The sequence below is a fragment of the Pleurodeles waltl genome, chromosome 1_1 (genome assembly GCF_031143425.1).
Source record: "Pleurodeles waltl isolate 20211129_DDA chromosome 1_1, aPleWal1.hap1.20221129, whole genome shotgun sequence".
Lineage (NCBI taxonomy): Eukaryota > Metazoa > Chordata > Amphibia > Caudata > Salamandridae > Pleurodeles > Pleurodeles waltl.
In genome coordinates, this window is record NC_090436.1 from 801,270,804 (window position 1) to 801,293,604 (window position 22,801).

Sequence of the window (22,801 nt, forward strand, 5' to 3'; positions counted from 1 at the left end):
AAACTGTGGTATGACTATTAAGAGTGGGAAGTGCAAATTTATGGTTAAGAGTGTAGAATATTTGGGTCACACTATATCTGTGGAAGGTATTAAACCTAAACAGGGGAATTTGGAAGCAATTAAAAATGCTCCTTCTCCTACTAACAAGGATGAGCTACGCTCATTTCTCAGACTTTGCGAATATTACTCAAGATTTGTTAGTGGTTATGCTTTGATGGTACAACCTCTCAGGTCTTTGTTAAAGAAAGGTAACAAATTTTTTTGGGATGAGCAAGCAGTTGATGCGTTTGCTGCCATCAAACAAGTTGTTTTGTCTGCTCCAGCTTTAAAATCTTTTATACCTTCAGCGAAGTCTTTTATAACAGTGGATGCCAGTTTTTGGGCAATGGGTGGATGGGCAGGAACACACTGTTGCTTTTGCGTCTAGGGCTCTCTCAGAAGCTGAAAGCAACTATAGCACCATTGAGAGAGAGGATTTAGCCTGTGTTTAGGCAGTGCAAAAATTTAAGAAGTATATCTGGGGTACTTGCAGTGTTCTTTATACTGATCACAAGCCTCCCGTGTTTCTCATGAGTGGTAATGGTCTGGGAAAAATATCTGCCAGGCTAGTAAGGTTGCTTTCAAGGTTACAAGAGTATAACTTGGATGTCAGGTATGTGTCTGGTGGAAAAAATGTTCGGGCAGACTGTCTTTTACGTCCGCCACTGCCATTCTCTCAGTGTACCGCTGAGGATGAGGATACTGAGTGCGTGTAGAAATTCTAGACGTGGTTTCTGCATCGGAAGGGTTATTTTCTGAACAGGATTGGAATTTAGCAATGTCTAGGGATGTGTTATTGTTGGAAGTGTTGTACCATATCAAGCATGGTTGGCCCAATAAAAAGAAATACAAAGGAGAACTTAACACTTTTTGCCAGTTGGCTCCTGAATTGTCTTGTGAAAATGGTGTTTGTTTGAGGGGTTCTGTTTGTATCCCTCCTAGTGATCTGAGACCCATTTTGATCAGGGGTGCACATGAAGGTCATCTTGGTGTCTCAGCCACTTGCAGGAGACTAAAAGAGAAATATTGGTGGAGAAGTCTGGATACACATGTGTCAGATTTTGTTGATAAGTGTTCTTCTTGTGTTGTGTCTGATAAACAATGAAAGTGTCACACAAAACCTCTGTGTACAGTTCCTTTTCCAAATAAAGCTTGGGAAAGTGTTGCTCTTGATTTTTCAGGACCCTCCCACTTGCTACCTAGGGATATGAAGTACTTGATTGTTGCTATAGACTATTTTTCTAAATGGATCTATTATACTTTTGTTGAGTATGCTGATACAGAGTCTGTGATCTTTTCTTATCTCATCTCTTCCTTTTAGAAGGTCCACCATCAGTTACTGTCACTGATAATGGTGTACACTTTACTTCTACTAAAATGGAAACCTTTATGAATAAATGTAATATGAGGCATTCACGTGTGGCTTAATATAGTCCAGCCTCAAATGGTTTGGTCGAAAGGGCCAACCGTATTCTGAAAGATAGTGTACAAACAGCTTTAGCGACTAATTGTAATGTGATTGATTTCCTGAAAGAGAAAGTATGGGTATATTTGAATACTCCACATTCTACCACAGGAGTTTCTCCTTTTATTCTTCTCAGAGGTAGAGAGTCCAGATCCAAATTACTACCAGCCTGGATGGCTTCATTGTGTAGTAAGGGTGTGGATGTGAATGGGTTGAGGCACAGAGTTTATGAGAAACAGGTGTTGCAGAAAGATGATTTTGATACCATTAAGGGTGTGAACGATGTTGTATTTAATGTACATGATTGGGTTTTGATTAAAAAAACACATAAGGTGTCTAAAGGAGAATCAAAGTTTTCTCTACCTGCTAAACTGATTAAAGTAACGAAGACTTCTGTTCTTTTAGAGGGTAAAGGGTGGTGTAACAGAAACAGTGTCATTCCTATATCCACTTTGCAGGTAGAGATCTTCAGACATAAGTACTTAGGAAGAGAAGACAGTACCAGTTCTAGTAGCATGTTCCTTGAGGATTTATCGACAAAACAGACAGAGAACGGAGGAACAAATCGAGAAGATTGTGTTAATTCAAGTCTGGTGGAGAACACTCGTTATGTCAATGGAGCTGATGTTACTTCTTCACTGGCTCCAAAGTCTGTACACACATGCAGTCACAGACTGGTCAAGCTTCTGAGAGAGGGTAGTTTAAATAATACATATATTAAAGTGAAATGCTTATATCAATGCTTAATGACGCTGCATAGAGAACGACAATAATAGTGATTTTGCTTAAACGTGCATTTGAAATATGATTATAATGTGTGGGGCCGCTAATGTATATGCAAACCAATAATGATGAGTAAAATGGTTCATGTTCTGATTAATCAAGTTTATATTAACGTTTACGATATTGCATTTATATTGAAAACCTTATAGCTGCCTGGCTCTCATATTAAAAGCATTTTTCTGTTTTCCAGTGTGCTGACTCTCAAAAGGGCCATGACCCTGCAAATGTTCCTTTTCTTCATTCCAATGTATCAGTATGAATTCTGTTCTCATCCGCATGCTTGCTGCTGTAGTATGAGTTTATATACAAAGTTGAAACAAAAGTAGATTAATGTAATGTACAAGGACGTTTAAACCATGGACAAAGGAACTCATGACCCGAGAAGACGTGCCAAACGGTGAAGTAACCCCCGGATGTGCCACCTCCGAAGACATCAATTATGAAGACCAATCAAAGTGTTATAAATTATCGTGGGGTGACAATTAGAATTACCTAATGTATAATTTGATAGGTTAAAGATAGTGGGGTATAGTAAATGTCCAATAGAATTTTGGGGGAAGGTATTACGAAAAAGGGATAAAAACCCATGTCACAGAAGGGTCGAGAGAACTAGGTAGGGAATGCTATTGATTTTATCCAGAAACTCTGTCACTCTGTTTGGTGACTTTGAGATCTATTAAACCATCCTCACCCATAGACTGACCCTCTACGCTTCTCCTCCTTATGAGGGAAGTATCCCCTGTCCTTTAGACAAAGTTTAGACTGATGGCGTTTCGACTGATGTCCTGAAGACGAAGACTGATCCTGTGTGCTGACCTAATCCTTTGAGGGTGATTATGACAATGCAATTTGTAATTTGTCTATTTGCTTTTCCTTTCTAGGTACCAACTGCTCATTTTGATAGAGACCATAGCTAGAAGTTTTCTAAATTGGTGTTCTAAATTGTTTTGCATGAAGCCCAACATGCTGATGCTAATTAGTGGTTAGGATAGGAGATCACTCTGACTGACGCAAATAGACAGATGACTGACGTTGCGCTATGCTGAACTGACACATATATGACATTTGCTGTAATTTAATCTATGTTCACGCCGTGCTATGTTCTTATGTTTGTGATTCTTGCATTAATGAAATCTTATCAAAGTTGCCATATCGTGACTATGCTCTTATGCTTCTTAGCATTGAGATTAACACTTCTGCTCGTAGATTGTAATCAATAGGGAATAAAATTCATAAAATTCTATCAAAGGAGTGGTTATTCATGGCTGAAAGGTCATGGTTGCGTCGACAATTTGATTAATGTCTTTATCCAAAGTGAAGTACATTGTGGTGGTAAATATTGATGACATTATTGATATATTGCTTGACATATTGATCAGTTATCTCGTCCTATGGTGTCTCTCCACTGGGTCACAAAATTAATTGGCCTAAAATGAGTCCAAACGTGTAATAAACTGACATAAAAGGACACGTTACCACTTCCATTCAAGTTTGATGATTTTGTCATGGGTTAAATATCTTTCTTTGTTATGAAGGAGGGAGATGATGTGGTATGTACATGTCTTTATAATTTTTATATGTTATTGTAGTATTTAATTTTACATGTTTTATTGTATGTAAGCATGATGTTTACTTTCATTCCTTTAACTGTTCTTTAATCGTTAACTCTGGGTAGAACCCTGCTGGAGGTTCTAGATCTCACAGGAGGCACTTGCGCTCTGGCTTTCATCCTGTACGGACACCTGTGCCTGCTGTGGACCTGAAATAAAACTTGTTCGCTCCAGATTTTACATTGTGTTTGAAGAGTTTGTTTTGCTGGAGTGTTTCTCTTTTTTCGTCATGGCCATTCCTACACCAATATGTGAGCAGAGCCTAAGCTTCTCACACAGTAGTATGCCGAAAGCTTTTTTTTGTTGATAAAATAAGGTCAGGGACCAGCACTAAGAAAAAAAAAATATATATATATCAATCAACATAGATTAGTGTAGCCCTGGCAGCCCACACTGCTCTCAAACACAAAACTAAGTCTAATGCTAATTAATTATGGAAGCGGAGGGTGCAGACATTGCAATGCATTTCTCATGCATGCCCTCCTCCCCATCTGTGATGCTGCCAGAGAAAAAACAAACACTGTGAATTATCAACATATTTAAGACGCTTTTATAGCATTTAATATGCCAAGTGCATGTCCCCAAAAGTTCAAGATTAGGCAGCCGTACTGCTGCTGGCAGCTGGATAAACCAAGAAAATAGTCAGAGTTGCATAGAGGGGAAGCTATTTCTTCTGCGGAAGCACACAACCTCAGCCCACTCAAAAAGTACTTTTGTGAGCAAAGTCAAAGCCCCTTTCTGTAGCACTCTTGAATTTTATTTTTTATTTTTAACTGATCGCATTATACCAGACAACAGCTGCATCATCAAGCCAGATCTAAAAAGAATATAGAAAAATGTACACAAATCACACTTAAGTACCCGCCTATTTACACAAATCGTATCTGAGCACCAGCTCTTGACCCTTTTAAAATCTGCAAATATGAAAAAGGGTCAGTATGTTTTCTCTGAAAAGGGTGGCAAACCTAGTACCAGTGTATTGTTCTATGAAAGAGGGTGCGTGCATGAATATCAACAACACAATCCTCTAATGTGCTACATTAGCACACTTTAAAAGGGGTGGCACACAGGGCAGTTTGTGGCCTAAAGGCAATGCGTGGCATTTGTAAGCTGCGCCGCTTCGCAAGCAACGCAACACACGCACATGTATGTGTCTAGTTCAACAACAATACGGATAGTTCAGGGGCTGTACCTGCTGAGAAACCAATTCCCGGTCGCTTTCATTTACCGCTACGTCACAGCCTACGCGCGAGCCCCAGGGTCCGTCCATGACTCGCAAGTACACAACTGAAGAAACAAAGCCAATCCCCACCTCGTTCTTCCAGAGCCTCCCTCCCCCTGCAGAGAGAGTGTTTCAGTTGTCACGCTCATCAACGCCACTTCCTGCATTGTGTGACGTTACGCCACTAAGGAGGACATCTTAAAGTCAGGCAACGTTGTTACTATTTTCTAACTCCAGGATCTACGACGTCATGCTTGACTTTATACATCTAGTATTACGAGCCCAGTTGAGCTTGGCCCCTTCTCTCAGAACATATGACGGTAGTTTACAGCTGAACTCGTATGTTTTAGACATTAGTCGCACTTAAAACGTCCACGTGGTTTTCGCGCGGCCGTAGGTGTAGGAAAGTCGTTGAAGCAAAAAGGTGCCATAGCCGATTATGTCTGAGCGTCAGCGGGGAATGACTAAAGAGTTCAGAACATCTGAACGCAGCTATTGTGCTGGCCCATGAAAGTGGAACGCTCGTGTTCCACAGAAATCAGCTGGATCATGTGACTTGTACGTCACTGTTAGTGGCTGCCATGGCAACACGACGCTTCCCCACGCCGCCTGCTCCCTGTATCCCAAAGCCCAGGGGAGGAGGAGGAGTCCCTATCCAGCACCGGACACACCGCGAACACCGGCACTAGGTGCATCGTACATCAAAGCAACAGTTATGCCGCTCAAAGTGCAGGTGGAACTTCACATACAGGCGGTAAGCCAAGGCATCTACATACTCTATTCACAGATACTTTGAAACACAATGTGGTAAACAAACAATGAACTAACATAGCACTTCTCAGAAACAAGCAGGTACTCTGCCTCAGAGTACCTGCACTTTCATTTTTCCATTTAAAGCACTGGTTCTTAGCTGATCATCATTTGAAGGGTGAAGAATGAGACTCTCAAGAACGTAGCTCGTCTTGTCCAGGGTAAGAGCAGGTGCATGTCACAATACTTTTTCGGCTATTGTTTTCTTGCTGGTATCGGCTTGTAGCACCAGGCTTTTTGTTCAGGCTTCCCATTGGACACGCGAACCCTAAGCAGGGCCACTAAAATGATGTGGTTCTGCAGCCCCGGCTTTTTTCGCATAATTAAGGATTTGCCACATAATCCATCATCATTTTCGTAATCTGAAGATTTTCATCAAAACAAGTTTCTAGCTCAAACAGATCAAAAGTTACTGAAAAACGTAGCGATATGTGTTCGCACATGTTGGAAGACACTTTGCAAAGGTTAACTGGTTGCTTATTTATTTGGTTGTTGAACTAGTACTAATGGCTTGAAATATTTGCCCAGCTAGTATTACCATTTGTACAAATGATAAAATAATGAAGTCATACTATCAAAATAGTTCTGCATTATGCAGCATAATTTGCCTTTTCCTGCCGCATAAAGTAGTCAACCCTGCCCGATAATTTAGTGCTCCCTGCCGATTATTCCAGTGTCCCTAACCATAAATGTTGGATTCGAAGTACAGAATTTGTAACACTACATATCCTCCAACAAAATAGACACTTATGTACACCTGTTATTATTCTGCCTGTCCTGCCACACTACATAGTTTACCAACTATAAAATAAAAATAAACAGGCAATCAACAACAGACAAATCTAAACGTTCTTAATATTGTATAAAGTGTCTCATCCTCTGAGAGGGTTCTCTAGGAGTGCGTATCTGGTCCTTTGGCTACAGGAAACATGCATCGTTCTGACTTGCCGTCCTCTTCCTGGCCTGCCAGGTCTTGTGGTGTCTGGTCTCTCGTGTGTCAACAGCGTTTTCCGTTCTTTCTGCATCCGAAGGTTCCTTGCTGTTCTACCGCACGCTGTCACCTTAGCCTTTCCAACCCAGCCCTTCCGTCATCTGGAATGTCCACACACATAATTTTGTGACCAGTTCCAGTTGCATCACCAACAAAAATACACCACACGCTGTTTGTGGGAAAAACTGTTGCACGTTTATTCATATTCTGTTATGCAGTGCACAGGTAGAGTTAACTTATGGGTGATCATAGAAGTGCAGCGCCATTTAGAATTTACCGCTGACACCCATCCTGAAACAGTCTCCAGCCACCGAGCATCACATTGCCGAATTATTATCCATCTGGTGCTATACATTTGGCACTGGGGCTGCGGGCCAATATATTTTTAGTTGTTGCTGCACCCGAGCCACCACGAAGTGAGGTAAGGTCAACCCCCAGCTGTCAAGATACCAGCTGTCCCATACGGGAAGAAGGTGTCGCCATTGCGTTCTTCTCCTGGTCCCCTAGGGCCTGAGGATCTCATATTTAGCACCCCATCTCCACCTGATAGGCTATTAATCGGATTTTGCGTTAGGATCCCCCTGTAACTCCGCTTGCAACGCTTTACAGGAATTACCTTATCTTCTTGGCTCTCCTGTTCCTGCCTGGTGGGTGGGTGGCAAATATCTCTGCTGCTGGGCACCGAAAGAGCAATATCCAGGTGGTAAGCCTACATAAATACCCCCGCTGACAACCCCCCAAGGCATGAAGTGTTGTCATCTACCTGGGGTCAAGGTGGAGCCGTAATCTCGCCCTGGCCTTGGCTACCTTCTTAAGCCAGGTGGCCACTGACAAAATACTACCCCTGGACAGTGAGGAAACACTAAGGGGCTGTCCCCTTTAGAGTCCCTTTGCGGGTGACGTGGCCATCCACCGTCACCATTTGATCCTGAGAGCTGGCCATCCTTTCCATAGTTGCTGTTTTAAAAAAAAATAAAGGCACATTTTGAGAAACAGTCTCCTCTTTCAGCAGAGATCATGGCCCCTTTTTTTCAATAACAACCCACAGGATCCGTTCACATGGTAGTAAAATCTTGCTACCAGGATGTTGGATCTTGATCAACATGCGATCCTCAATGGAGTCCACAGTTTACACTTTCTAGTTGCCTTGTTACTGTTGGACCGCTGTCTCTGCTGACTAGGGACATGGTCGATCTCTGATAGGAGCCATCTAGGAGTTGTTGGAATGGTGTCTCTGGGGGCTCGCTTAAACAATATGCTGACTAGCTAGCATTTGGTTGTGCAGTGTAGGATGTTCCTGCAGGCATGCAGAAAACTGTGAAATGCCCACTCACTGTTGTTGCCTCTTTCCACTGCTATGTGCTGCATACATGCCAGTAGACCCGAATCAGACAGGAGAGAGTCTTGATTTTTTAAGCCAAAAATGGCTTTATTTTACCTGTATCCTGCCTGAAATTCAGTGCTTAATTTGTGCTTGTTGTTTCCGGTGCGGGGCATTGGCATTTATTTTTAGTGCCAGCACTTATTTTTCTGCCTCAAGCATTTACTGTGAGCAAAAGATACATATGGGAAAGACAAAGGAAGAGAAAAACGAAAAAGCATCACAAAGGGAGAAAGCAGAAAGCTGCAAGAGTGAGCTGAAGGGGCAGGGAGTGGCTGTAAATTGATTGAAGAGCCCCGAGCTGGCTTCAGGGTTACCCTGCCTCAGTATTCTGTGTTGGCACATTTAATTGCAGCAGCCGCATGTTTAAGAGGAGGGCTTTGGGTGCCAGCACATTTTTGTTTATAAATTAAGCACTGCTGAAAGTGCTTCTGCTTCAATAGAAGTCAATGGGGAAAATACATTCTCTCAATTTTTTTTCAAATCCCCCACTTTCTTCTTTTAAAATGTGGGCATGTATGGCACAGTGTCCTGTTCAACGTGCCCATAAAGCACTCTAACTCTCCTTTGGCCTGTAGCCATCAAGGCATTGTTGTGTTGCATATGAAGTTCTTGCACATACTCTTTAAATTACTGTCTGCTAAAAGGTGGCCCATTTACTGTCTTGTGGTGGACTGGAGATCCTTGTGCCGTGAAAATCTTCTCTAACAGCCTTGATTTTCTCAAATGTCGATGACTCCACTATGTCTATTGCAGGATATTTTGAACAGGTGTCCATGAGAATGAGGAGTTGTATATCTGGTAAGCTGCAGACGTTTGTGCTCATTCTCGCCCATGGCTCTGTGCAGGCATATTCTTTGATGACGGGGGTGGACATTTTGTGTGTCTGTGGCGTGGCAGAGGAGACAGGATGTAATCGCTGATTCTGTGAGCTCGTCCATCTGAGGGAATCATACCATTTCCACAGCAGGCTTTTGTTTTGGCAAACTTCCGGTGTCCTTAATAGGACAGTATGATGGTGGGCCTCTGAATGCTCTTTTAGATGAAAACTTTTGCTCTGTCTTGAGTCATATTTCCTGTAAAACCCATTTCACTCCTTACTCTCTATAGTTCAGCCAGTGTTGGGCATGCGCCTTCTTCTCTTGTGGCGTGCCCAGATAGAAATCTCTTCCATCTGTTTGTTGCAGCTTCACCAGTTGCATGCACAGGTCCATGCACAAGGGAATAAGCTGTAGGTCAGGCTTTTTGTAATATGAGCTGTGCAAAGACTTCCATGGACATGGTTAGATGTTGATCCTTTGCGATGCTCTTTGCTGGGTGTGGCGAGAGATAATTAGCTGGGTTCTCCGATTCTGGCCTGTGTTTAAACTCAAAGTAGTACAGCTGGAGTTGGAGGGCCCACTTCTCAATTCTTGGGTTGTGCAAGTTGTGATGTTCCTTTGAATAATGTTATCATAGACCACAGGAGCGACCCGTAGACCCAAAAGGACCGGGGTGTGAGATGTTAAGATACAAAAAATTCCAATTATGTATTGTTTGTAATCATACTTCATAATTTTGCCAATGACACATTAATGTATTGTGTAAGGCCAAGAGGTCAGGAGAAAGAAAGTCACTTTATGCAAAAAAGAATTAAAAGTATTTATAATTAAAAGCAGGATACATGTTCATAAAATCAATGAAGTCAGTGCTCAGAGTAGTGTGAAAATTGTTCAATAGTTTGTGCACACAACACAAAAAATGGAGGTGATCACAATAAAAACAAGGAAACAGCAGAAAGACCCAAACAAGTCTCAATCTTGGAACAAACAGATTCCTGCACGTAATGGTCAATAAATGAAAGTCTCACCTCAGCTGGAAAGATGTTGATGGTGTTTCAAACCTGTGTGTCAACAAATGCTCATCATCAGGACAGCGTTGAATAAGACTGAGCATAATCACTCTTGGATGCAACACTGATATCCAAGATACAAGAGAATCACTGCATAAATCCCTAAAAAGTCAAATGAAAAATAATTCAGGGAATTCTGTATAAGTGTATAGCAAGTGAATTGTGTTGAAATGTGCGACGAGTAACCCAATGGTTAAATGACGTATGGTTCTTAAAAAGACCAAATATATCCTTTTATAAAATAGTAGGGGAGAATGGTTACAAGGTATACCAAATCTTGATGGATTACTGTAAACAGATTGTGGGGGTTACTTTTTAACAAGCCTACCTGATTGTAGATGCCCATGAGCCAGCAATGCAAGGTCCAGGCAGAAAATCCATTGTGCTGGTACCTTGGGTGAGGAAACAAACAGTCAGCGCCAATGCCTGGAATAAGGATCACACTAGCTAGGGTTAATTAATCAAGCCATTGTGACCGAAACAGTAATCTGCTCGAGGTGCAATCAACCGGGTACAGAGAACACTGGGAGGGAATCATTCCTAGAGGGCATCCTGCAGTGGTGGGCGTTTTCCTCCGAATTACTTTTGAGCTGCACAGCCAGCTTTGCAGTAAACATAGTTCAGGGGAGAGTGTGCGTGCCACGGGTTACTTGTTCACATAGACGTACAAAGACTAGGCTGCAACCCTGCCAGTGGAATGTCAAATTATGCTAGAAAATCCCCACTAAGGGAAAGACAGTATCTGGCCAATTGTGAGAGCCAAAATTACTCAACAGCTGCACTCCAGAGATGGAAGGACTATAGGGATAAAAATGGGGGTAAAACTAAATTAGTCATAAAACTGCACTACAATTAGAAATAGGTAACTTATTACCTGTCTGACTATAGACGAAACTTTGTCACTCATTAACATTTAAAATGAATCAAGAAACTGTCCCACATAGGGAGTACAATCTGAATATACATATATCTTATGCAAATGTTCGAAGAGTATGGTCAGATGAAAGCCATGCTATTCTATTGTTCACAGAATCATATCCGAAAAATCCAACAACATGCACTCCTAGTCGGCGACCCCTTTTGCCTGAGGGGGCCGCAGTGAAGTTAGCCAAGGTCAGCATCCCTGCCGTCCCAATTAAACCGTAGCCTGTGTGTGGAGTGAAGTCGGTGATCCCGAATACCAGAGGGGGCCACCATGAAAATTACTGTCATGCCTGGTTTGAGCCATCACCAAGAGGAGAGGCCACCGTGTGGGCCTGAGCCCTGACTGAAGATCGAAACCGGAGCAACCTATGCGCCACCTGTGGGAAGGATCAGAGGAACTTACCGTCTCTGGAGGAAGCGTTGTGGAAGCCTAGCAGCTGTCCCTGCAGAGCAGGAAGTGCTACTCACCAACAGCAGCCGCTGCCTCTCCTCACTGAGTCTTCTGTCGCACAGTCCTTGCCGGAGTGAGTAAGCCAGTTTGCGCTTAAGGCCCTGAAACCCTTTTGAATTCTATCAGAGTCGGAGTGGGACTCCCAAGACTCAGACTACCAGTTGAGCCTAACCTAAATGATGCCTATAGTGAATGAGGAATAACCACTACTGCTCGTGAGAGGGAATTGGAACTCAGCGAGCTGCCTATTGAACACTAGAGCCCTGTGTTGTAATTATATAGTTTAGTAATAGAAGAAGTGTAACCTTTTTAACCACTTTTCCCTCTCCCTTTTGAACATTCCTATTCCCCCCCCCACATTGTCAATGGCCTCCTCCCAATGAGAGCTTAGAATAGAATGTTGATAGATGTAAAGAGTTTGACACTTGTGGAGAGCAGGTGACTGAATAAAGATTGCTTCTCACTTCATGCTGCCTTTTTGTTTTCTTCCTAATATAACACGGGTGATGAGGATCCATCGGTGTAGAGGGCAGTTTCAATCATACCCCCTTTGTCTACTCTCCAAAACATACACCTTCACACAAGATAAAGTATGTTTTTACAGAGGACCTGTCACGTCTACTATGTTGTGAGGAAAACACTCAGCAGGATGGAGTTGCTTCTGGCGCTCTCGCAACTTCTAGTTGGAAAAGCACTGCCCACCACACTGCCCTTGCTCATCTCTCCTGTTCTGAGCAGATTCAGAAATTTGAAAGGAGGAGCTGTCACAGTGTATAGGAGGAGCTTTGTCATCCTTTGCGTGATCCAGCTGCCTCAGGGCCGGTCTAGCTCTCTTCCGTGTCCCGTCTGGGAACCAGCCTGCTGCAAGTTGGCAGCCAAGTTCTCTGCTGACCGACTGGGGGATTTAGAGGAACTTCCTGTGTGGTGCTCTTGGGAAGTCCTGCAGGCCAGCTACATCTCGGTTGCTTTCTGCAGCGTGAAGGGATCCCTGCATCATCACCATATTGAGCGATTCCCATACGGTTGTGCCCGCGTTTATTAAAGGACATAAGAAAGGCTCATTAATGATGACAACTTCAAAGTATGGTAACTTTTATATTAATTATAGAGAAATACTTTTTAGCAACATCTCTCATATGCAGTGTGTCACCTCCTATTATTAATTGACTCAGTGATACACACATCTTTAAAAATACGACTTTAATATTGGAAACAGTCGGTTTCTTTTGTCCTAGAACTCATACCTTTACAAATTTATTAGTGAAACACACACCAGCAGTCACACAATCTTGTGTGTTAATTATAGGTATAATAAAGTATGGTGACACACACACTTTAATGATACTTCAGGACTCAGAATAATTACATGTTGTTTTAGCACCATTGATATTGAACTGAGGAGAATAGATTTACATTATATTTCATTATATATACATTAACATTAAGTTGTTTTCATAGGATAACAGTTCGCATGGTTCTGCATTTTTAAATACTATATAATCTTTAAGTGACTTTTTCTTCTGAATTATCTATTCCAGTTCCTAACATGATGAGAGACCCTTTAGAAAAGGAACTAAATAAATTATGTGAGATGGGTATTATTCAACCCATAGATTCATCCGAGTGGCTAGCTCCTATTGTAATTGCATGTAAGGCCAATGGAGAAGGAATTTGTTTATGTATAGATTTACGTAGCCTAAATAAAAACATCTGGGTTGAAAGACATCCTTTACACTATATAAACGAAATGCTAAGTACCATGGGTGAAGCCAAATATTTTAGTGTTCTCATTATGTCAATGGCTTACCATCAAGTTGACCTTCAGTATTTATAACTGCTATGGGAGCTGATATGTTTTTAAGAATGGCTTTTGGACTCACATCTGCAGCCGCAGTTTTCCAGAAAATAATGAATCAGATTCAGATAGGGGTACAGCATGCCTTATGTTTTCAGGATGACATTTTGATGGATGGCTCTACTAGTGAGGAACATGACAGTACTCTACATTAAGTATTTAAAAGGTTAATGGATGCTGGTCTGACTGTAAAGAAAAATAAATGCTAAATCAGGTTTAGTTCAGTAGATCACTTGGGCCATACTATTTCAAACAAAGGTTTTAGGCCAAAAAACAGAATTCAGACAGTAAAAGATGCTCCCTATCCCAAATGCAAAGATGATTTAAAGTCCTTCATGCTTCTCATTGAATATATAGCAAAATATATAAAAAGCTTTTTGCTTAAATGTGAAGACGTGCTCTGGTGAAGAAAAACAAGGATTTTTTTGGGGAAAAGAAAGATAAAGAAATAGTTGACAAAATCAAAGAAGAGATAAAATAATTCACCAGCTTTAGGCACATTTGATCCCAAGAAGAGAACTATACTTACAACAGATGCTAGCAACAAAGGTTTAGGTGCTACATTATCACAAAAGAGAAAGGATTGATAAAAAAATAATTGCTTTTGCCTCTCGGTGCCTGATCAAATCAGAATCCAATTATTCGGTAATCGAGAGAGAAGTCCTAGCATGCTATGGCTATGGCCTAGCTGGGCTGTTAAACATTAAACATTTTATTAATGGAGCATAAGTTTTACAACACACCCTGACCATAAGCCACTTACATATATGTTTGCCATAAAAGGGGCTAAACACAGTACTCCTTGCATTGCCAAGTGGATTCTTGGCCTTGAAAATATTTGTTCAAAATTAAAATATGTACCGGGAGAAGAGAGTAAAATTGCAGGTAAACTGCCTAGAAAACCTTTAGAACAGGAAGTGCAAGACAAATCCATGGACAGTCCCATTTGTACTGTAACCCTGCTTGCTTTGTCTGAAGAAGAGTGGGAAGAATGTATGGAGAAAGACTCTACTCTTTCTCAATTAATTGATTTAGGGGCTTATTACGAGCTTTGGCAGTCCCAACGCAGGACTGCCAAACTCATGGGGAGGACGCCACTACCATGGCATCCCCCTCGCCCTATTACAATGTTTCTGCCGGTTTGACCGGCGGGAACATTGAAACAGAGCATTCCCACTGGTCAGACCGGTGGGAACAGTGCTATGAGATAGCACTTGGCTCCCTTAAAGGAAGCCGAGTGCTATCTAGTAGCACAGAGTGGGCCGACTGGCACCCTCGGAAAGCACACTGTCTGCAAAGGAGACAGCGCGCATTCTGACGGTGCTTGGCAGGGGGGGTCCCTGCACTTGTTCTCCGCCAGCCTTTTCATAGTGGGGAAACCACCATGAAAGGGCTGGCGGAGAACAAGGTTGTAATCAGCTAGGCGGCGCTGAGTTCTGCGCCCCCCTGGCTAATTACAACCAAGGCCACTGTCAACCCATCAGGCACAATGTTCTGAGCAGAGACGGCGGTCCCCTGGTGGGTCTGCCTGCCAGGGTTGTAATTGAGCTGTCGGACCACCCGGGTGCGGTGGTCCAACCGTCTATGCGAGTGTGGTGGTCCTCGAACCGCCACACTCCTAATGAGGCCCTTAATCTTAACTGTGCGTCCAAAAAAATGTAGTGAACTTAAGGAAGAATTAAAAGACAATTGGGAAGTTACACATGAATTAAACATTCAAGAAAGAAACCTATATTGTAATGAGAAAATCATACCTCTAGAGGAACTAATTAAAAACATAGCTGACCTAGCACATGAGGGCCATTTAGGCAGGAGCCTTACTAAAATAAAGTAAGAAGTAAATTCTGGTTTCCTAGGATGGATTCTATCATTGAACAAAAAGTAAATGATTGTATTAGTTGTGCAAAAAATGACAAAAGCAAGAGCATTCGCAAAGTACCACTATCACCTGTAGAAGTACTTGTTGAGCCCAGGAACAATCTAGCCACAGGAATAAAATGACCCATAGACGGTTTGGGACCATATAAAAAGCTTATGCTAGTCTTAATTGATTATGCTTCTCATCGGATAATCACTAAAGCAGTTCGCCATGAAACTACCTCTATTTAATTGAGTTCCTATCGGATGCTTTCAGCAAAGAAGGAATACCAAATACATTAACTACAGACAACAGGGTTCAATTCACATCCCAAACAATGAAAGATTAAAAAAAAAAAATAATAATATCAAACATGAAATAAACAGCATTGTACTGTTCAAAGGGCAACAGCCCTGTAGAAAGGGCTAATCGCAAGATAAAGGAACAAGTTCAACTAGCCATAGTAATGGTCAAAATGTATAAGGTTCCCTACAAAATTGTCTATGGTCTTACCACACATCACCTAATCTCATTACTGGAATTACTAGAGCTTAGCACCTAAATGATCCCTGATTGGTTAGGTGGAGGAAAACGAATTAACATTTATCCAAACAAGCTCCTGGTAAAAGTATGCAAACATCAAGAAAAGTACAAGAATTGGAATGACCAGAAATATGGGGTAAAGATTGGAAAGTTGGTGACTGGGTACAAGTAAGAAGTAATACCAAGGAACATCTAAATTTAGGCAAATACTATCCTCATCACAAATTAGCTGAAATATATTGTAATTTAGTAAAATTGAGCAATGGTTAAATCTGGGGTACAGATAAACTTGCAAGACACTATCCTAAATAACAAACGCCTCCTTGTTTTTCCATTGGTTTTCAATGATTTTAACAAGTTTATATATATTTATTATCTCCTTTGATATAAGGAGGGAGATGTGTTGTAATTATATAGTTTAGTAATAGAACAAGTGTAATCTTTCTAACCACTTTTCCCTCTCCCTTTGGAACGTTTCTATACCCTCCTCCAGCTCCCCCACCCACACCCTGTCAATGGACTCTTCCAAATGGGAGCTTGGATTAGAATGTTGAGAGATGTAAGGAGTTTGACAGTTGTGAAGAGCAGGTGACTGAATGAAGAATTATTATGACACAAGAAGAGAGTATTGGGAGTAATACAGCCCCACACAAACTCCTGTTTCATCAAGGAACTTCAAACACAAAAAATGTGTGGGGGATAAAGAGAATAGGTCTCTTGCAGCCTATTCAGGGTTCGCCGGTTAGGCGATCGCCTTTATTGACATAGGAGGTGAAGGTGGCAGATGGGGGGTGTGAGGGAGTTCCCTTTATGGACTAGGTGGTCTCACACACATTATAGTGTCATGCTTCATCATATGACCAGAATGTGCCAAACTAGGTGGTCATATGATGAACCATGACACTATAATGTGTGTGAGACCACCTAGTCCGTAAAGGGAACTCCCTCACACACCCAACTGCCACCTTCACCTCCTACGTCCATGAAGGTGATTGCCTAACCGGCGAACGCTGAATAGGCTACAAGAGACCCATTCTCTATATCCCCCACACATTTTTTGTGTTTGAAGAAGGCTGAATAAAGAAGTCTACTTGCCTCATGCTGCCTTTTGATTTTCTTCATAGTATAGCACCCTGATTTCAGGAGACTGTTCCTCCCAGTGGCTTATCTTGTAAATCTAATGCGGGAGTGCTGCCCGGCCCGCCCCCACCCCACCCCTAGATCCCCAGGGACCGCCACCTCCCCAGGACACATATTGTAAATCTTATGCAGGGTGGCCGCCTGCTCCCCCAGCGGTCGCGACCTCCCCAGGACACATCTTAAAAATCTAATGTGGGGCCAACAAGGCCCCCCTGCAGCCCCGGGGTCCGCCACCTCCCCGGGGCTAATTGTGAAAAAGATAGAGGGTACGTGGAGCTATTTATGTTGGAGGGGGCAGCGCAGCCCCCCTGGAGGTGCCAATGAAGGGCCTTCACCCCCCACCAGGCCAACTCCCCCCAGGGCCGACTCCTGCTATGTCCCAGGATGCCCACCCTGGGACCTAGCTGTTTGCTCTGACTTGGCAATAGCTTTGACAGCTCCCGCCAAGTCAGAGCAAACATTTCACTTTCTGCAAGTGAAGTTTTCATCTGTTTCCCTGCACGCAAATATGTGTGTAGGGAAACAGATGAAAACATTGTTCCCACAAGTAGGGAACTGCTATTTAAAGCAGCTCCCTGCTTCTGGGAGCAATGCCGGCTCCCACAGGAGGCCAGAACCTGTGTTGGACTGTGGGGGCCTTGAAGCTCCCCCTGCAGTTCTATCACTCTCTCTCTCTCTCTCTCTCTCTCTCTCTCTCTCTCTCTCTCTCTCTCTCTCTCTCTCTCTCTCTCTTCCATCCTATAAAGGGATTGAAGAGAGAGAGAGAGATTGTCATTGCAATGGTCTCTCCATACAATGGCTTCAAACAGTCAGACTAGCAAGATGTTTGGTTCCAATGTTATAGTTACGTTTGGATGCAGAGCAGAACAGAGTCACTTCTGGCCTAATGGTCATTGTCTTGTGCTGTCACTCAGTAGGCTTAAGGTTCAAATATTAGTATCCCTTGACAGTGTGCCTGTTTATGGTCTAGTATTTTCACTGTTAAACATTTCTAGTGATGGAACATTGAAGTATTTTTACCCTCAAAATCTGTGGTTTGAATGTCATAACTAAGTCTGGACACTACACAGTAAGGACCTCTGGCCTAGTGATTAATGTCTCAGATGTGCACACTAAATGTTAAGGGTTCTAGTCTAAGTGAGTCTGTGGTCATTTCATGCTTTAGTTTCTATTCACTATGAATATTTAAATGACCTACTGAAAGGTGAACTCACTCTTTTTAATTGACAAAAACATTTTTCTTTTCAATCTGTCTGGAACTATCTCTTGCTAAGTATGTCATTAATCAAATCTCTCTCAATCTCTCACTTTCTGTCTCTCTCTCTGGGTTAGGTGGTAAGGGGGGGTTGGCGGCAGGGACTGGCCAGAGACCAGGCCCTCTGACCAACTTGACTTGCACAGCCGAAGACTGTGCGCGGTGCAGGCCCTGTGGTCAACTGCTGCTACGCACGGCTGACGGCCATACACGGCAGTGGTTGGATTAATGTATAGTAATGTAAATTACCATCCGTTAAAAAAACATAGATGTTCACTGAAAAAAGCCAAAGGCCACAGGCACATTTTAATTAGGATTTTTTTTTTTTTTAAACATAGAAATTCACTTAAAATACCAAAGGTTACAAGGAGTTATAGTGAGGCTCACATTTTAAACATACATAGCTATGGAAATCCACCTGTTATAGTTATCTCAAGTAACTAAAACTTGTGCCCTAAGGTGACTATAACTTGCACCCTTACCATACACTGCTAATTACTCCACAAATTATGGCACTCACGACACCTTTGATAACATCATTGATAATATCAATTTTATATTTGCAGTAAAATGTTTGATGAAAAAACTCTATGGCGAGGGCACGAGATATAGTTACCTTAGGGCATGAATTATAGTTACTTGAGATAACTCTAGCTATAACAGGTGAATTTCTATTGTTTTGTACGTTTAAAATGTGGGCCTAATTATAACGTATGTGTAGCCTTTGGTTTCTTAAGTGAATTTCTATGTTTTTTAAAATTCTACTTCCTAACTAAAAAGTCACTGCACCCTTTGTTTTTTTCAGTGAAAAAAAAAAAATATATATATATATATATTTATATATATATAAAATGACACACACGGACACATATATAGTGTGTGTGTGTTTACATACGTGTTTATTTTATTGTAATTTGTAGGCTGGGTATAATTAACAAAGGGAAATATGTGTGCAGATGAAGCAACAGTGCCATCTACAGGAATTAAATTAACATTAAATAAAATCATGTCTTCAATGGTGTTTAAAGGAAGAATAGTGATTAAAATAGCGACCCTTAATTAAATAATACCCATGACCAATGAATCCCAAGGTCCCTGGAGGAGCTTCTGTAACCTCTAAATGCCTCGCCGACAAAAAAGATGTTACCTAGTTGCTGTCAATATCAACAAAGGCCAAACTTCTGTTAGGAAAAAATGATTTTCACTTGAGCATACTCTAGACCGGATTCTGCCTGCTTATAAGAAGAAACGCATCTGTAACATCACTAATTATGTACAGTAGATTGAGCTTCAGTCTATCTTCTGATGGCATCAACGCCCTATCTAGAGCACACGCGGGAATGGGGACCTGGCACTGTGTAAAGAGTGAAGCAAAATGTTCTTGAAATTCAAATGTTTGTATACACTTGCTTGCAGCCACCTGAACTGAAATTGTTTTTGATGGGCATATGCTTGCATAAACAATTCAATTTCCTTCGTGTAATCAGCTACGCTACTATTACTGCGCCATTTAATCGATTAAACTGAACCAAAGTATATTAATTCACTGTCCCTGCACTATCTAGTTAGTCCACTTGCAACCGGCGTAAATTAAAATTGTGTGTGATGTACGCATTTGTATCCACATGCTTGATCGCTACTCATTTGAAATTGTGTTTGAAGTACACGTCTGCATCATCAATGCACTGCAATAAAGGGTAATCACACTACTTCCATTACGTCATCTATTGGTTTTTAATCATCTGATTTAAAATGTGTTCTTATATTGCTGATTCTTGGTGTGAACGGCACATATCTAGTGAACTGTAAGCATGCCATGCTTCATTAAGTAAGGAATGGGACGATGAAGGAGGAGGTAAATCTAGGATTACTTACCGGCAATCTTCATTACTCCGATTTTTCCTTCCTTGTCCCAGTATTTTACGGCCCTCCCTGCTTTCCTTCATCAGCCTTTTTGCTTGGGGCTTGGTGGAGAACAGGAGTTCTAGGAGTTGGGAAGAGTTTTATGGGTGGAACCCGAGATAGAGGATAGAAAGAGAAAACATATTTAGGAAGAGTGAGCAATGTTAGTGAATAGGCATATTCACTCATCAATTAAGTATTGGGACACGGAAGGAGATGAGCAGGTAATAGGTATTACTGTGGGTCTATCTTTAACGCTCCTTGCTGGAATTGCCAGACTAGTCTAAAGGAAACTTACTGCGCTTCTCCCTTCTTTTGGAGGAACACAACCTCCATTGCAAAGTGTAATTTTCTATTCTACAACTGCTAAATTGAGTATATGACAATTGCTTGATTGGGTCAATTGGTGTCACAAAGATAGTCATGTCAGAGTATATGAGGGGGTTACTCTTCTGTTGCTTCTGGACTGACCTCAGAAACTATGTACTATGACTGATCATATACTGCCTATTCTCATACATGGTCTCTCCAAGACTCTCCGGCCTTCCCCCAGAAAATATACCCATTCACGTTGGCTACCCCTCATGTGCTCCTGAGCATACTTCACATGTCCCCCGCCCCAAAGCAAATGTACAGCTGGAGGCATAATCCCCACTCACATTGGTTGCTCCACTGCCACTCCGTGGCCAGACTATACAGTACCACGGGCTGTATGTCTGTTCCATATGGTTCCTCCTGTGACCTGTCTTTGTGACCTCTGGTGCTTATAGGGGGGTAGGTAAAAGCAAGCAGCACCAAGGGGCAGTTCATACTCAAGCAGTGTTTTTACAGCATCATGCAGACCACTCTACTCCGGTAGGAATCTGTATGCGTGCACCGCCAGGTCTATTCTTAGACATTCATAAACACTTATTACGCAGTCTCACTGCTGAGGTGACTTGTGTGTGGCTTCTTTGGTTTTACATGTATTACATGAAAACGCTTCCAACATAGTCCACTCCTTCTAAGAAAAAAACTCCAGGGGCTGCAGCGATGGATTCCAGCTTGGAAATCCTGCTCCAATGACAATCCCTAAACAAGAATCAATCTAGAAGAGGTACTGCTGGAAATGGGAAATCTTCCCTATCCAATGGGACGTCTCCCATCCTATTCGGTGCTCGGAGATGGAGCTGTGCTCCTGAGCCTGCCATACCTGAAATCTAATGGAGTCAAGAAGCTTGGCAGCTTTCAGTTCGGTCTCATGACGTCATCGCGTCATACATGGGTCAGCATGCTGATTATCCTTTATTCACCGTTTTTAATGCTTATCCCCCCGATCCCTCACTCCTTTTTTGTTTCAGCATCATGCCTAAGAGAAGCAATGTCACAATAGGGAGTACAAATGTGCTCATTACATTTGGCTACCTCATCAGGGGTATGTAGCAATGTAAACTATTACAAGGAACAAGACCCTCTTTTTATTCTAGCAAATTTCTGATGTTAAGCCATTTACCTGGTCGTTTTGTGTCAACCTTTGTGACTTCATTATATTTCTCTAGATTTTAATTCTTTACCAGACAAACTGATAGATAGTGTTGTTTTTTACAACCTTAGCTCTTGCTGTTGCAGAAGCAGAAATGCTCATCTCCGCACTTAACATGGGACTTATATAACATTTTCATTTGTGAAATACGTATAACTCGAAAAGGCCCAAATAGAAAAGTTAGGAATTGACTCCTATGTTTGAAACTCATTTTTGGCTTTTTGTGGAATTCTCAAGGAAGTATATAACATTTCCACAGGCGGAATGTTAACCAGGTGGAACCAGAACTTTAACAATAAAAATATTTTTCCCTGCGGAAAACCTCTTCCACTACACCTCCTTTAAATATATAGATTTTTCCTTCTCCACCTTGTCCTTGAAGCACATTTACTCCTGCCCTTAACAGGAGTAAATAAGCGTGATTCTAACGTGGGATACTAACTGCATATTGTTGGTGAATACCTCAAACCTAGGAGGTCATAGTTAATGTTCCCTCTAATTTTCTTTTCAGCGTGCAGCAATAAAGGTTTTCTGTCCACCGCAGCCAAGGCTGCGTGCGCTGAAGGCAGGCTAAAGCTCACTATGCAAGCGATCGGCGTGCATGGACTGCCAAAGTCAGTAGGTTCTGCCACTTCAAATTAAATGTAAAAGATACATTTGGACTCACTGTTAGTTGCATGTAATCAGGACCGGCTTTAGCGCTGGTGGAAGCCCGGTGCAGCAATCATTTTTGGTGGCCCCCCACCCCATGACCACCTTCTCGGATTCCCTCAGTACCACCTGCCAAAAGTGTCCCTCATCTCTCCCTAGTCCCTTTCACACACATGTCATTTGTTTTAAAACGCTGGTAAAGGCTGGCTTTACTAATCCAGATAAAATATAGTTATGTTCTTTGCATCAGGCACATTAACCCTAAGTGCTACTTTTGGGTGAGTCAAAACTGCCACTAGACAAAACGCCGATCTCTCTCTTTGGCAAGAACCTTGATCACAAGAGGTATGTTGACATTTTAATTGCTACCTGAAGGCTGGACACACAAGGAACATTTCAGCAGGTGCTTTTAAATCACAAGTTTCGTAAGCTATTGCTGAACACAGCGCCCCACTAAGGTCAGCGCGCCCCCCCATCCTGGTCAGCACCCATGTGTGGCCGCACCGGT

The 22,801-nt window shown here is 42.1% G+C and overlaps 2 protein-coding genes across 4 annotated transcripts in view; one reads left to right on the forward strand and one right to left on the reverse strand.

Annotated features, from left to right (window-relative positions):
* Nucleotides 1–5,249, reverse strand: part of CDC37L1 (cell division cycle 37 like 1, HSP90 cochaperone) — a 174,913-nt gene extending 169,664 nt beyond the window's left edge. Inside the window, exon 1 of the mRNA XM_069228316.1 lies at nucleotides 5,090–5,249. Coding sequence (XP_069084417.1) covers nucleotides 5,090–5,167 — 78 coding nt within the window. The 5' untranslated portion in view covers nucleotides 5,168–5,249. The remainder of the gene's footprint in view (nucleotides 1–5,089) is intronic.
* A 404-nt stretch (nucleotides 5,250–5,653) lies between these two features.
* SPATA6L (spermatogenesis associated 6 like) overlaps nucleotides 5,654–22,801 on the forward strand; it is a 323,488-nt gene continuing 306,340 nt past the window's right edge. For 2 of the 3 annotated variants that reach the window (XM_069228336.1, XM_069228326.1), the window contains exon 1: nucleotides 5,730–5,873. In XM_069228336.1, the coding sequence (XP_069084437.1) occupies nucleotides 5,835–5,873 (39 nt within the window). In that variant the 5' untranslated portion in view covers nucleotides 5,730–5,834. Of the gene's footprint in view, nucleotides 5,874–22,801 lie in introns of all 3 variants that reach the window. The other variant, XM_069228344.1, reaches the window with a different exon arrangement.